At 39.5% G+C, this 15,419-nt stretch overlaps 1 protein-coding gene across 2 annotated transcripts; it reads right to left on the reverse strand.

Moving 5' to 3' along the window:
• Nucleotides 1-45: 45 nt before the first annotated feature.
• LOC104930684 (poly(rC)-binding protein 2) lies at nt 46-7,647 on the reverse strand. Of its 2 annotated transcripts, none has more exons than XM_010745549.3 (13): nt 7,483-7,647; nt 6,570-6,707; nt 6,043-6,066; nt 5,917-5,949; nt 5,683-5,799; nt 5,458-5,589; nt 5,233-5,361; nt 5,032-5,106; nt 4,772-4,813; nt 3,434-3,506; nt 3,300-3,355; nt 3,022-3,191; nt 46-1,296 (listed from the first exon to the last, which is right to left on the reverse strand). In XM_010745549.3, exons 2-13 carry the CDS (start codon nt 6,636-6,638, stop codon nt 1,260-1,262), a joined length of 957 nt encoding a protein of 318 aa, XP_010743851.1. In that variant the 5' UTR covers nt 6,639-6,707; nt 7,483-7,647; the 3' UTR covers nt 46-1,259. The 2 variants fall into 2 exon arrangements, with proteins under 2 accessions (XP_010743851.1, XP_010743850.1); XM_010745548.3 differs by having other exon boundaries at nt 4,754-4,813.
• Between the last annotated feature and the right edge of the window lie 7,772 nt (nt 7,648-15,419).

Genomic DNA, 15,419 nt, shown 5'->3' on the forward strand with positions numbered 1-15,419 from the left:
GTATTGGTGAGGTGCCTTTATGAATAAGTAAACATCACAAGATAAAGAGTGATAGGATCGTTTAAGCATTTCACATCCTTTTTATTTTTTTTATTTCTGCATTTCATTTCTTCAACAATTTAATTGCACCCAGATCTACAATAGTTGAAAACGTGCACAAAAACGTGAGTTTCTTCATCCTGCAAAGAATAATAAAAAATAAAATCTGACCCAGGCAAAAAAGGATAGCAGGAAACTAGTGTTAATTCTATAATTCTCCTTCTAGTTAATCATAATTTAATACCTCAGCATAATATACTTATAAAGACCAACACGTCTTGTAGTTTTTTGCCCCTTGCAGCATTACCCAGCCCTGCAGTTAAAAAAAATATTTTCTCTATTTAAAACAAACATTTCAATGTTATTATTATCATCATCGTCATTACTATGGTCTTAGTAATTTCAGAGAAAAGAAAATATTTTCCTCTCATTCAGGCCCATTCCTGGTGACCAGAGCCCACCCACCCTTATCAGAATCCAATACACAACAATGCTCAAAAGTCCTGATCGAGAAATAAAAACGGATGGAAACACAGGAATGACACAAAACAATTACTCAGCAAATTAGAGGTGAGACATAATGTAGCTTAAAAATTCTCCTTTGAACCTGCACTCGAGGGATAAGTTACCTTCCGACTAAAAAGGTTTTTTTTCCTGCATACATCTTCAACTTGGAGATCATTTACACCCACAACGCATCATTCAGGAAGTACAGCTTCAAATAGAAGATGGCAAATATCAATGAATTCTACTCTTACGAGGAGCTGTGTATTAAATAAAAATAAATAGATATTTAAAAAGGAAGGGAAAGAACAGTCCATCTATAATGTTATTGTGTGTCTTTTTTTCTTCATTTTTTTACATTTTCTAAGAAAAATCTGACATAAGAAAAACATTATTTATGCCTTTTCAGATTTTTCTAAAACTTTTTACCTATATCAAGAAGATCATACAGATATACAGTAAAATAAAAGAGGAAAAAATACAACAGACGGAAGTCTTTAAAAACTATATGCAAAGGGAATTTAAAAACATAATAAATAAATAAAATACCAATATCATGATGATGGTGTAATTACAACTGAGTAGGTTTATAACCAAAAGCAGAGGAGAAAACAGTGAGTTTATAGTACTTGGTTTTTGCATTAAGTTCAATAAGGGACCTCTTGGTAAAAAGTAGGGGGAGGGGTTACATTAGGTGCTGATGAAGATCCTCCATGTCAGTTGGCTGCGAGTCCAGTAGCTTCAGAAGACAGCCTGAGGAGGAGCAGGACAAGAAGAAACAGGGGACTTAATATTCGATTCAAAATACTCGAGCTCATAGTAGTAAAGGTTTAGACAGTGACACACGCTTGATGAATTAAATAATGCAGCAGACAACAGTCATGCAGCTTCAATTTCATCAGGTGAAGAGCTGTGAGAGCACTTGTTTAAGCTCTGTGGCACCTTTTCCTGCAGAATATCAGAATAGACTATTACAAACTACCTTCTGCAGTGTGGCTATGAAGAAAATCGGGGCAAACAGATGAAGTCAGATTAAGTGAGGAGCATGACAAATATTTTAATATTCATTTTTTAAATCCTGTCCGGTAAAAACTGACCTGCCTCTGTTAGCAATATATCCATTAAACCTCTTCCCGCTCTAATCAGACAGCCAATCAATTGCACTTTATCTTTTAAAGCACCGTGCATGCAGGCTGGTGGCATTCAGATCTTCACAAGCCAAGAAGACAAACAGACAAATATAAATTGAGACTAAGGGTACATGCAGACGGGATCAGGTGCTGCAGCAGGCTGACTCAAATGAATGGGGGAAACCCCGTTCATTTAAGTCAGGGAAGTTTGTTTAGGCTGCAGCAGCCGCAGAAAAAAAAACTGCAGCCGAGCTGACTGATCCAACTTTAGGAAAAACGCAGCCCGGCGTCACACTATGGCTGCCAATCTGTTGTGTTCGGTCTTTGTTTATTTCATGTACCCGACTTCTAAATCTAAGTCTGGCTCACAACTTCCGCTGCAAAACTGTGACACAAAGAAGTTTAATTTGCTTCATGTCTGATGGTTTGAGAGAGACAGAGAGAGAGGTCGAGAGACAAACTGTGAAGAAGAGGAATGAGCACTGGCATCGATAAAGCTGATAAATCAGCTAAATAAAGTTATTTCCTGATTTTTTCACAGTGGTTACTTTCAGCACAAATAGACACACACTTGGCAGCCCACCTCACCCCGACACACTGCTGGATAATGCCTCCTACCAATGGTAAACCTAACATACTACTTGAATGAATTTCACAGTAGAAAATGAGGTGATGTAAATAGTAAAGGCCAGGTCGGTTTTTACAGTGTATGATCGCCAGTTTAGATTCTGCTGTCTTTTATCTCTAGAACAGTAAACGACCAGTAGAAACCAACTTGAGTTAACAGTAGTCTGATTTGAATAAAGCTGTGGTGAATTTCATTCATTCACTTAACATACCGGCTTCGTAGAGTAAAACTTGAGCAGTTTCAAGGAATCTAAATCCTAAATTTCCACTCCTGAAGCTCTTATGACCACATTTAAATTGTTGCTATAAATAGTATAAAAATGAATAAATATAACAGAATGACTTCATACCCACAGCAATCCATTGTCACCATTTAATTTTACCAGCTGTTCATATTAACTTTGAGGGATTAACTGAGGATTTAATGTAGCAATGAACAATGAGTGAACATGCAACGAGACAAACAAATATGACAGCAACAGGATCATTTCATTTCAAACACCAAAAGATTTTTGACTTTGAAGACTGTGTGAACCTTGGACATACCTGCTGGCCAAATTAATATATAATGAACTCCAGAACCACTTAAAAAGCATCACATGCACACCAACAAACTGCACTCTCAAGAGTTTTACCATCCCACAAACAGTCAGACCTAACCTAAACACAGCTGTGTGCACTTGCTCTGATGGATGTGTTGCACTAGCATAAAGCTTCTTACCGGGCATTGATCAGGTACTCAGCCAGGCTGATGCTGGCATGGGAGCCAGTGATGGTGACCTGTCTGTCAGTTGAGCCCTCCACAGGGTTGGCAATCTTGATCTGAGCCCCTGACATCTGACGAATCTCATTGATCTTTGCCCCCTGACGGCCAATGATGCAGCCAATGAGCTGAAGAAGAAAGAGGCAAAAAAGTGAGAACACACCAGCACCAGGCAATTGCACCGTCTTTCTCACAAACACTGCGAAATAAGCGAAAATCAGATAAGTGTGACTTACATCGTTTGGAATGGTCAGCTCATGAGAGCCAGTTTGTGCAGAGGCATCCATCCCAGCTGAAAAATGCAAAGAAACCACATGAGTGTGTTGACTGGGTGGATTATTACAAATCTAGATCAAATCTGTCCACCTACCCTGGAAGCCCTGGTTGCTATGTGCAATGGGAAAGGGGCTCTGCTGCATGGCCAGCTGGTGAAGTTTGGTGAGCTGTTGAAACAATGGAGGAAAGAAGGTGGAGAGTACACAAACACAGACAGACATTATGAGTGAGGAAACATCGAGAAGACACTTGAAAGCTGAAATTTGTGTATTTGTTTCCCTTTTGGAAGTGGTTATGATGGTAATGAGAGGGGAGAAAAAATGAAATGAAACATGAAGCGCATGATTTTATGTATATGTATGTATGTGTATATATTAGGGCTGTCAATCGATTAAAAAAAATTAACTAATTAATCGCAAACATTTCTGTAATTAATCGCGATTAATCTATCAATAAATATATCAATAAATTAAATGCATTTTTCTGAGACTGAAGCTTATAATGAATATTTATTTATGTAAAATGATCAAATTAATGTAGAATAAACACAGAGAAAGTAAATTTAAATTCATTCATTTTATTGGCTTAAGGTGCACATATGCACAGTGCTAATAGAAAAAAGCCAGAATGAGGAAATATACTGACGAGTGCCACACTCCTGTAGTGTAGACTGGGTGTTTTGCTTTGAGGTGATATGTTAAAGTCATGTTACTTCTGTGGAATTTAAATTCGGATTTGCAAACTGTGCAAATTACCTTGTTTTTGTCCAACGAGCCGTCCGGCAACTTTTTAAAATGAAATGTTCCCCCTAAAAGTCCGTCCTTATCCATCTTTACGCCATAGACTCTCCTTTAGTTAGGATAGATCATAGACATATATACATAGACGCCTCATTGAGCAGGTTGGTCCGTTGTTGCGATACGTTAACACGTCCGCCATATTGGATGTGGCAGATCTGCCCGTAAACTAATACAAGCAGGGCCGGTTTTAGCTGTGGGCAATGTGGGCGACCGCCCAGGGCGCAGTCTCCGTGAGGGCTTTAAGTTAATGCCTCTTATACACCCATTCACACACACACTAATATATCTGGGAAACAAAGCTACACTTTGCCACATCCAAAATGGCGGCCGCCACCGGAAGTAAACAAAACCGCGTTAATTGCGTTAATTTTTTTAACGCGTTAATTCTTTAAAATTAATCGACAAAATTAACGCGTTAATTTTGACAGCACTAGTGTATGTGTGTGTGTGTATATATATATATATATATAAATAAAAAATAGATCTTTGTAATTATGAAATGGATGTATGCGTCAGGCAGTGGTGGTTAAAAAAATAAATAAAGTCAGAGGGATGAAATAAGAAGGTGGCATGGCTTCCCAGGACCGAAGTTGCAAATATATTGGATCACTTACAGAGGGCCCTTCACTTACATCAGGCTGTGGAATGGCGTGCTGCCCTTGGACAGCGTATGCCTGCAAAGAGAGAACAGCACTTAGGAGGGTGTGGCAGTGTCACACACGCAGTGTACTCCAGTATCCATCAGTGCTCTGTCCTTGGTGTGCCACAAGAACAAAGTAGACATGCTACAGACAGCACAACTAGAATGACAGCCCATGTATTATTCAATTAATTTAACCAGAAATGCAGAGAGAGAAAGGGAGGAACAAAACAAAATGTTTTCATTGTTTACCTGACCACCTGCAAAGATGACAGGAGAGCCTGAGGGTTTGGGTCTGTACGGGATGGTCACTCCCTTTGGTGGAGACTACGGAAACAAAAAACATCCACCGTTGACTACTGAAGTAACATCGACAATAACACAGAAAATAATAAACCATCACGAGTATCAATAACAGTCACCAAGCAACATGACAATAAACGGCGCCTGTACCTCAAGCATGACGACACAGATCTGCTTGACACACTCGATAATGGACTGTGGGGTCCCTGCAACGGTGATGGCACGCTCTGTTGAGTTGGGCAACATGTCCCCTGCTACTTGTACCTGAGCTCCTGCTGACTGCAAAGACATGCACACACACAACAAGACTTAGGAAAAGAAAAACATGGACTGGGCTTAAAAACGTCAAACAAAAAGAAATATGATGTGTCGAACCTCTCTGATCTCCTTGATCTTGCAGCCACCTTTGCCAATAAGCGAGCCACACTGACTGGCAGGCACAACAAGGCGCATGGTGACCGGTGGTTTGCTGGTGGCCGTACTGTTAGTCATTGAGGTGCTAATGTCCTGAAGGGGGAAAGAGGGACACACACAAAACTGTCAAAACTGTGTAAATCATACAGCTACAACACATCTGATTAAAGACAGAGGGACTCTAACCTCCTCCAGTTTCTCAATGATCATGGAGAAGGCTTTAAAAATGGAGGTGGTGGGTCCTGCGAGGGTTATGATCCTTTCCGGGCAGTTCCCCTCTGAGATATTAATCCGAGCTCCACTCTGGAACAAAAACAGGAAATATCCACAAAAAAAAAAAAAAAAAAAAAATCAGTCACCGTGTTAACACATGACCCATGAGTCACTGAATTTAAAAATAATAAAGAAAAGACATCTCACCTCCTCTCTCATCTTCTTCACAGATTCTCCTTTCTGTAAAGGAAAGCACAAACACGCAATATTTACACAAAGAAGCACGAGGGGAAAGGTGTGGACGGCATTATTCTGGCGGTAACGACAACTCACCTTGCCAATGATGCTTCCAACCTCCTACAGAAGAGAACAAAACAGCGTGTTGAATGAACAGATTTAATGCACGTGGGCAAACAACTCTGTTAGAGCCATTTTGTATACGAGGTGATGAATAATGCAGATTTGTTGCATATTGCATAGTTACGAGAATGCCTATTAGTTAATAGTAACTGCACTCTTATTGGCTGAGACATGTAACGCGATATGTGCATATTTTGTTTTTGGGTTGGAAAGAAATGGAGGCGAGGAGAGCACACTAGTTTTTGACCGCGCTCGTGATGATTAATGTTTGTGGATTACTGCAGTTTGTCATGCTCGATAGAAAGACTTTCAATAAATCACAAGAAAGAAAACAGTGGAGTTTTTTTTTGACAAAGACACGCGTCAACTACATCCTTGCGCTCCGTAGCTTTAGTGTGTGTTTAAAAGTAAAAAAGCGACGAAACCACACTAACAAACTCGACTACAGCAGAGAGAGAGGGTCCTAATTGAATTTCAAACCTGTATGCAGCCACACTCACCTTCCCATGCATGAGTAGCCTGATAGTTAAGGTGACATTAAGTCCTCCTTCGACCAGACTTGAGTCCATTGCTGCAGCTGCTGAATCCACGCTTGCTTTAAAACTGGCCAACAAAGTCTTTGGTCACTGGCTGGATGTCTGCAATAATAAAGAGTGGAAAATGTGACCACATTTGTGGCGATTAGTAGTTAACAGGAAACTATGAGTGGAAAGCCTTGTTTACTAAAATAAATCTGCTGTCAGTGCAGCTCAATGAAATGATGCAGGCGTGTTAGCATTTGTACTGTACTTTAATAACGTTACTGGGAAGAATGGGACGTTTCAGTCCAGTAATTCACATTAGACTGGCCCCAGTCCACTCACTCGTTAGCACAATGACCCACTGTCTCTCTCAATGGGGGGGTGGCTATTTCCCGGTGTGTGTGTGGGGGGTGAACAGCTGCTGTGGCGACATAAGCTTGTAGCTTTATTTTTTGTAAAAAGGCCAACAAGCAAACTGCTTAAACGTCCACTTTATACTATATATGTACACTGTGCATCGACAGTAACAACACAAGGAACAAGCAATAATGTTAACATCGTTAAATCCTGTTTTAGAGACAAGGCAGTCACGCAAAGCAAAGCAAGATTTGAATGCTAAGTTAGCACCGCAACATTTCTACCTCTTACATTCATACCTAAAAGGAATAACTCAACTTTTTGTGATTTTAAAACAACTAAATGTAACAAAAAAATACACGTAAAAGCAGCTAACTCCCCCCGCAGCCCGGTAATTTTCCATCCAGGTCGCTTTAGCGTTAGCATCGTCTAAATCTCAGGAAATAGCCGCATCCCGCGGCCTACGGGAATGCACACCGAGCTATCCCCCGTCCTTCACCCCGAAAGGAGGCAACAACAACGCGGCGTCACTTACCCGAACCGTCCCTTGAAGAGTGTTCAGGGGGTGGGTAGGGTGGTAAAGGGTAAGAGGGGAGAGGTTCGGGAGGGAGTTTTAAAAGGATCCGGGGAAGAGGGAAGAGACACCGCTGTTCGATCGGACTCCACTCTTCTGCTTGGCACAAAAGACAAAATGAATTCAACTTTGACCCCTTAACTGCCCCGCCCCTCTCAGCAGGGTCAACCCCGCCCACCCCGGAGCGCTGCCATGGCATGAGTTATCAAACATTTGTTTTGAGGTTTCATTGATGGATACTACTAATAATAATAATACATTTTATTTCATAGGCGCCTTTCTGTCACCCAAGGACACCTTACAATAAATAAAAGTAGACAGCAAATAACAGAAACAAACAAAAAGAACCATAAAAGCATATCATAATGACAAGAATACAACATTAAAAACAGGTTAAAATAGGACAGTGCAATTGAATCAGATGGAAAGTCTATTTTAAACAGGTGGGTTTTAAGTGCAGACTATGTTTTATGGACCTGCATAATTAAAATGCATGAAAATAGAGTGTGGGAGGCTTTAATTAATCATGTAAAGAACTGAATAAGCTAATTAGACTTTTATTTTTTATTATTTTTTATTTTTTAGAAGGTGCAGAGGTGGAAGAGTACTATATCAGAATCAGAAATACTTTATTAATCCCCGCAGGGAAATTGTTTTTGTTACAGCAACTCCCAATTGGTAAGTGAGATAGTAAGTGATAGCAAGAAAACAATAGCAAGAAAACAAAACTTTAACCCTATACACCTATACGATATCCTATTTTAACACTATATACACATGTATAAATAACAGTTAAATAAAACCAGTAACAGTAAAATAAAATAAAAACAAGTAACAGTGAACTGTGCAATATGTAAATTTAAAACCTTATAAAGAATTTAGTCTTTGAGAGACTGTACAGAGAATACACTGATGTTTAAAGTGCAGTATGCATGTGTGGAAGATTTCATTTATTTATTGCACAAGCCAGTTCGATAGCTACTGGACTTGACTTGGAGTGTGTGATATTTTGAGGGAGGAGTTGTAGAGACTGATGCTCACAGGTAGGAAAGACTTCTTGTGTCTCTCTGTGGAAAATCTTGGTGCCAGCAGTCTCTGGCTGAAGGTGCTCCTGAGTCGTCCAGCACCTCATGGAGTGGATGGGAGTCATAGTGCAAGATAGCCCACACCTTAGACAGCAGCATCCTTTCCAACACCACAGTCAGCGAGTCCACCTGCACCCCCACAACATCACTGGCTTTACGAACAATCTGTTGAGCCTGTTGGTTTCGGCTACCTTCAAACCTATAGGTAACTTTATGGGTCTCCTTCCTCCTTACTTCAGTACATCTCAGAGGCAAACATAATACTTTTTATATAAAGATTAAAATTATATCTACACAGATATATTTAAGGTTCAATTCCATTTATTACAGCAGAGACCTTTCAGTGAGCCAACATGAACAACACCCTGCACTCTGTTTGACCTTAATGGAACAGAGCCTTAATTAGTATTATTGATGTTTACACTTTTTCATGTGGAAAAGGGTCTATTGCACACACCAAATTTTGTGAATTTGAATTTGAGAGAGAGAGAGAGCTACGTGGTTCTCACAAAATATATGATGATTTGATGATGATTGAACTATCCAATAATATATAAAGTAGTTAAGTAAGCACAACCTCATACATATATAGTAGTAAAATGCAACATGCACATCAATTTTAATTCAAAAATTTTTAATTACTTTCTGTGGGGTTTTGAATGCAGGACATTCACTTTTCATGGAGTATATTCTACAATGAAGTATTTCTACTATTACTTAAGTAGATTCTGCTTCAGTTTTTCCAATTTAAAAGTATAATTTGTCCAAAACATGTGGTGGCTCATATTAATGAAAATGGTTATCTATACAAATATGACATTTTAAATGTTGCACAGATTGGTTTAGTGATTGAATGTACTGCAAAGAAACATACATATAATTAAAATGATAGAAAACTACATAGAGTAAATTAATGAAGCCAGTCATTCATTTTGCCAGTCAAATACTACAGTAGTTACAGTTTCCATTAATGTGTAGGCCTCTTAATCAAAACAGGGCATTAAACAATAAAACAGTAGCAAAACATTTGAGTTTCTAATTTTTTTTTCTAATTACTACTAATAAAATTAAATAGTTTACTGTTGGCTTTTCTTAAATCAACTCTTCTGTACATATCATCACTACCTTTTAGATTTTGGACATGGGTAGAAAAACACAATTATATTGGGACATGTGTGATGAAGCTCCTTAATAACACACTGCTGCAGTTGTCTATATATCCAACAGATGGCACAATAACTCTGTGAGTCTGTGTCAGGAGTCTGAACTGAACTCTTGTAAGTCCTACATTTTTCCATCACTTTAATAAAACCCATTCATAGTTAGACGTTTTGAACCTTAAACTTAAAAATGATTGAACGAGTGGCACTAACCACAGCTTTTAAAAAGGCATTTCATCCAATTAAAGATATAAAACTGAATTTAATATTCTTTATTCTTTATTATTTCTTCCACAAAAGTGGTCACTAAGCATGGTTTTGTTTGTGGCCCCCAAAACACTCCTAGTGCAGTCAACAAATAGAGCACACACCACTTATACGGCCATTGTGTGAGAGCTGGCAGCCCCTGAACGAGTCAGTCAACTCAACACCGTAAAAAGTGAAGAGCGAGCAACATCAGTCCAAGTTAATGGTCTGCTTTTTATGTCTGATGTTGGTGGTTCTTGTCATACAATTTGTTTGTGGACTACCACATGACCAATACTCACTTGATGTGTCATGACACAACACACAATAGTATTCACTAGTTTTTTTGTGTGGTGTGGTGTATGCATGAATAACTGAAGACTAGATTTTAGTTTAGCCTCCACAGTTAACCTGAGCTACAAAGAACTAATCTGGCTGTTCTGTTCTTGTAATAGTGATTGTGAAGTGTCCAGCGTTCTGTTGAATGAGTCAGCATCTCGAATTCTTCGTTTACAAAGAGTGGAAAACATTGTGAGTGCTCTGTTTTAGTTATAGAGCAGGAACGCTGTAATCATTCAGTTAATTATGTGACTGTACAGTTAGTCAGTAATTGGATTGAGCAATAGCTGCTCAACATCACTGACTAAAATTGGCCTTTGCTGTAAATAGTAAAAATCCAGGGACATAACCACTGGAGTATTTTCTTTAAATATAAACATATAAACACTAAATATCAGTGTGATGTTTGTACCTGCAGGCTTTGGTTTACCCCTGATGATATTTTAAAACTGCTGATACAGTATCAACATGGCAAAAAGGTAGACTTCAGGAGTTCACCTCTTGACCTGAAAATAATGAATTCCAGCTTTATTATTTGGGCCTTTTTTTAATACAAAGAATATGATGGATGACTTTCCTCTCCATGATGGATTGCTTTGTTTTCTGTGCGGGCTGTTGTTTTGTCACATGATTGATGGGATAAATGAGGATCTTAATTGTCTGCTAGTGTTTATTTTGAATTAGAAGAGTAGACTCAAAGCCCTGGATTGTACAGTTAAAACCCTCAGAGTCGTGATGTTACTATATTAGAGTACCATATAAGCCAGGAGAGCAGACGAGATAGACAAAATGGAGCAGTATAGCCCTATAACCATGTGTTCATGGTCTGGTTGAGTATTCTGCTTGAACTCACCCAGCACATGTTCACTAATCTCATGCACATCAAAGCACCCACAATACAATTAGTGAATGGTCAGACCGGCTCGCTATTGTCTGTAACCAATCTTCTATTCCCATGAATCGTTAATCCCTCATAAATCCAATTCTCCATCAGAACTGATGTCCTACACAGCGTGGTTTACACACTGTTGTTTACATCCATGACTCATGAATCATGTCTGGCTCACTTTCAAGGATTCAGAATCACTCTGTGTTCGATAGATTGCCTCCACACTGGAAAAAATTGAGCTCAGCTACTCTGAAAGCAGTTTGTCTCAGCGCTTCCTGTTTATTTAGTCCCCTACCCCACCCACCAAACATGTATCCAGGCAGTAGATGTTGGAGCTGGTTTTTACAAAGCCATCTGCAGTGCTGCCTGAATGGTGCCAGGATTACAAGGCTGGTGGTGTTTTTAAAATAGAAGCATAGCTGACCAGATTTGCCCCAACCAGAGACTGTCACGCTCTAGTAACAGGTAAAAGATTTACTGTAAATACACCGCACCGCATACTGCATGGACAGTGTTGGTTTTAGTTCTTCCTAAAAAAAAAAAAATCACTGAAGGGTAAATAAATAAAAAACAGATGAAGCGAAAGACAAAGTTTTCTTCTGTCATAACAAAAGATGTTTAATTAGGGTAAAAATGTTTGTTTCTTTGATCTGAAGAGAGATGGATTAAACAGAAGAGAGGAGGTGCAAGCTCTTCACTTTTTCCAATCAGCCTAGTCTCTCTGGTCTTTTATGTGTGTCTCTTCCCCATCAAAGCAATTGCTTACATAATCATCTGCTTACTTTAATCTCCGTATCTTTCACACAGTTTGTGCTCTTTAGCACGCCGTACCTCCACTGCCAAACTCAACGCACCCTCCACGTGTTCCCCTGTTTTTCTCCTTCAGTGCTTTTATGTGACATGCCCACTGGCACTCTCACTCTCTCTCCTGTCCCTCTTCTCTTCACCGGTGAGTGGTCATTGATTACTGTACATGGATTGTATGATGAAATGCCACTCGCCCACCTAACATCCTCTTGTCAGCTGCCCCTGACAGCCCACTGCCTCCATGCATTGCAGACTGCCTTTGCCAAGCCTGTTCAATGTTACATTACCGTGCTTTGATTGGTGGATTCACATCTGGAATCACTTTTCTGTTTTGGGTGTTTCTATGGCGAGCCTAATAGCACCTGTGATGACGGCGCAGTTTTATATTGTTTGCAGTGATAAAAAGGAAGACTAAACCCAATTTGTTTTCTTTAGCTGTAAATTGTCTGCACATATGAACAGTAAATGATCTGGATTACAGTGTGAAACCTGATGACACAGTCAAAACCAGAGAGAGGGCTATCCAATTAGTCACCAAGGCGAGTGGATGTTGTTTTAAAAATCAAAGGTCTTAAAAAAGCGATGCAAAACAAAATCAGACCATGCACTGTCAATGTAACAACTTTTAAATTTGGGTATCATGATTTAACTGATGAAAAAATTCCAATTTTGTGATTTGTGTCAGTTTGTGTGTGTATGTGTGTGTGTTTGAAAGGTTGGGATTCATGTTTGACGGAGCTGTGGGCAAGTTGTACAGATCTGTTAACTCTCTAAACTGGAGATGCAGAGACGCACAGTGGGACTGAATTCTCTCTGCAGGGGTGTGAACAGAACCAAAAGCCTGCACTTGTATGGTGACAGCAACGTCACTATCTTTCCACAGCCGTGGTTAGATGGCCCTGTAGGGTCACAGCGAGAGCTGACACGTGCCCACCTAAACTGTCCAGTCAGAAACCAGAAAGGATGTAGAGCGGCTGTGACTCCCTACTCTTATTTTAAGAAGATCTTCCTCAAATAGGTTGCTCCCACAGCGACAAATAATTGGCGTGATATCTCGGGGGCATGAGCATGAGGAGCAGTCTGCATTTTAATGCCAATCCTCCACAGGAAGAACCCAGTTATGCATGCCAGTGGGCAAGCTCTCTGGACTGTGTGTTTAGGGAAACACATGCTATTGGAACAGAGCTTGAGACAGGGTTTTTTTATTGGTATATAGTATAGAGAGTGAAACATTTGTGGCACTGCTTTAAAAATGGGGGCATGAGTTTTAATTAAAATTCTGTTACATATTAATCGTCATGTTTTTTTAAAATTTCTTTATGACCTCCTTAATTCTTCATCATCTCTTTGTATGTCTAAAACAGTAGAGATTAAAATCAAGAACCGGTTCCAAATTGTCCAATCCTTCGTATGCATCTGAGCTTATCAGTTCCTTATATCGATGCCAGCCTTTTTTTTCTGACAACGTCGTTAAACTCAAACATCGAGGCTGCTAGAAACTTGCAACAAAAAGGAGTCATGGTGGAGAGAGAGAAACGGTCCAAAGGCAAAGCTAAAAGGCTTAAGTTCACAAAGAAAGATGAAAGCAGTGCTAATAAATGTCTGTAAAATTATCATTTCAAGAAAGGGTGGGAACACACCAGTAATATATCTTGCGTCCCACAGCAGCACGTCACATAGTTAAGAAAAGGCTGTAAGCAATCCCAAATGAAAACAAATGTACAAATATTCCCTTATTTCATCTATTTTACATGATGACAGACAGACTGTTGCTACAGCAAGCTCTCAGGCTAATGCCAGCTTGACTTATCCATCAGCTCCCCTTTTTTTGTACTCTGTTGTTTTTTCACTGTGTTCAGACTCAGAGATGATAAAACAGTTGGGTTGATGCTGAAAACCTGCATAGGCCTACTTCTTTCCAAACAGAAAATTGCTCAGGAATCAATAAAGAATCAGAGCAATAAGCAGAATCGATAATTGCATCAATAAAATCCTATAAATTCCCATCCACACAGGTTACTGATTGACCAGTTAATGACAGACTCTGGTGATGGCTGAAACAGTGATCATACCTTCAGACGACATCAGTTCATCTTGCACCTTGTGTTTTTTTTTATTAGCCTTTTGCTGTGACTTGAATGGATGCCAGTGTTAGCCTGTTTGTCAGCAGTTTCACCATTTTATTCCAGACTGAAAAATCATAACAACTATCAGATTGATAGGCATAAATGTTTGCGCACACATTCTTGGTCCCCAGAAAGATGAAGCCTCCTGACTTTGATGATCCCTGTACTTTTCATCTCCACCATTAAAGGATCAGCATGTAAGATTTAGTGGCATCTAGTGTTGTAGTTGGCTCTTGCAACCCCCCCAGCGCGAAGAAGAAACTTTAATGGCAAAACGCGCAAAATATGCGAAAGCCCGTATGTAGAGTCAATGTTTAGTTTGTCTGTTCTCGGCTACTGTAGAAACATGGTGGTTCAACATGGCAGGCTCCATGGAAGAGGACCCATGAGGTCAGTAGATAGTGTTGCCCTAGTCCTTTCCATCAAGCACCATCTTCAGACAAGACTTTGGTTTGTGACCAAAAACCAGCAGAACACTCAAAGCTAAGATGATGAATATGGTAAATATTATACCTGCTAAAGATCACCATATTAGCATTGTCATTTACAGTATGTAACCACTGGGCCTATGTACAGCCTCACAGCGCTGCTGTCTCGTTTTAATGCCATGCCTTCTGTCTCCACGCTTATTCTTAATAATCTAAAAATAATCACGGATCCAAAATGACTATCTCAAGCAGCTGCAAGCATCAGAAGAATGGAGAACAAACGACACACATACCAATAATTTGAGAAACAGTTTGTTATTCCTGGAACGAGTACTGAATATGGGAATTGTCACATAAAACAGATTGTCAGTGACAAGAACGGACTGATCTGATCAAGCTCACAAAGGAGCTTGGCAGTTGATGGTGGAACAGCTTTCTCCCTCCTCCAAAACACTTACTATATATCATACACTACTCACTGGCCTGAGTACAAACAAGGAGGCCGGAGACAAAGCAAAGACTATCCCACTATTTTCTCTCTGCCAACAATGTGTCACGATTTTGTATGGTATGCTATGCTGAAAAGTGCCAGTTACAAACCTCATTCTGCACCATTTGCTTTCCTTTAAAGTTTCTGCATTTGGGCTAAATGAACCACACAAAGTAAAGAACATTAACAATGATGGATAGATTGTGAAAGTAATTCACTTTTTTTTTCCATCACAATATAACACACAACAGAAAGAAGACATTTAGCTGCAATAGTTGGCTAAACAACTTTATCTTTAAAAAATTAAGCAAAATGTTGAGACAGACTG

The sequence above is a fragment of the Larimichthys crocea genome, unplaced genomic scaffold, assembly GCF_000972845.2.
Source record: "Larimichthys crocea isolate SSNF unplaced genomic scaffold, L_crocea_2.0 scaffold97, whole genome shotgun sequence".
In the NCBI taxonomy this organism is placed as follows: Eukaryota; Metazoa; Chordata; class Actinopteri; family Sciaenidae; genus Larimichthys; species Larimichthys crocea.

What these genes read in the sequence shown, in the direction of transcription:
- LOC104930684 (XM_010745548.3), bottom strand. Translation starts at nt 6,638, where the DNA reads ATGGACTCAAGTCTGGTCGAAGGAGGACTTAATGTCACCTTAACTATC. An exon ending in TCATTGAGAAACTGGAGGAG is followed by an intron (nt 5,590 to 5,682) that starts GTTAGAGTCCCT and finishes TTCCCCCTTCAG; the next exon opens with GACATTAGCACCTCAATGAC. An exon ending in AGATCAAGGAGATCAGAGAG is followed by an intron (nt 5,362 to 5,457) that starts GTTCGACACATC and finishes ATGTCTTTGCAG; the next exon opens with TCAGCAGGAGCTCAGGTACA.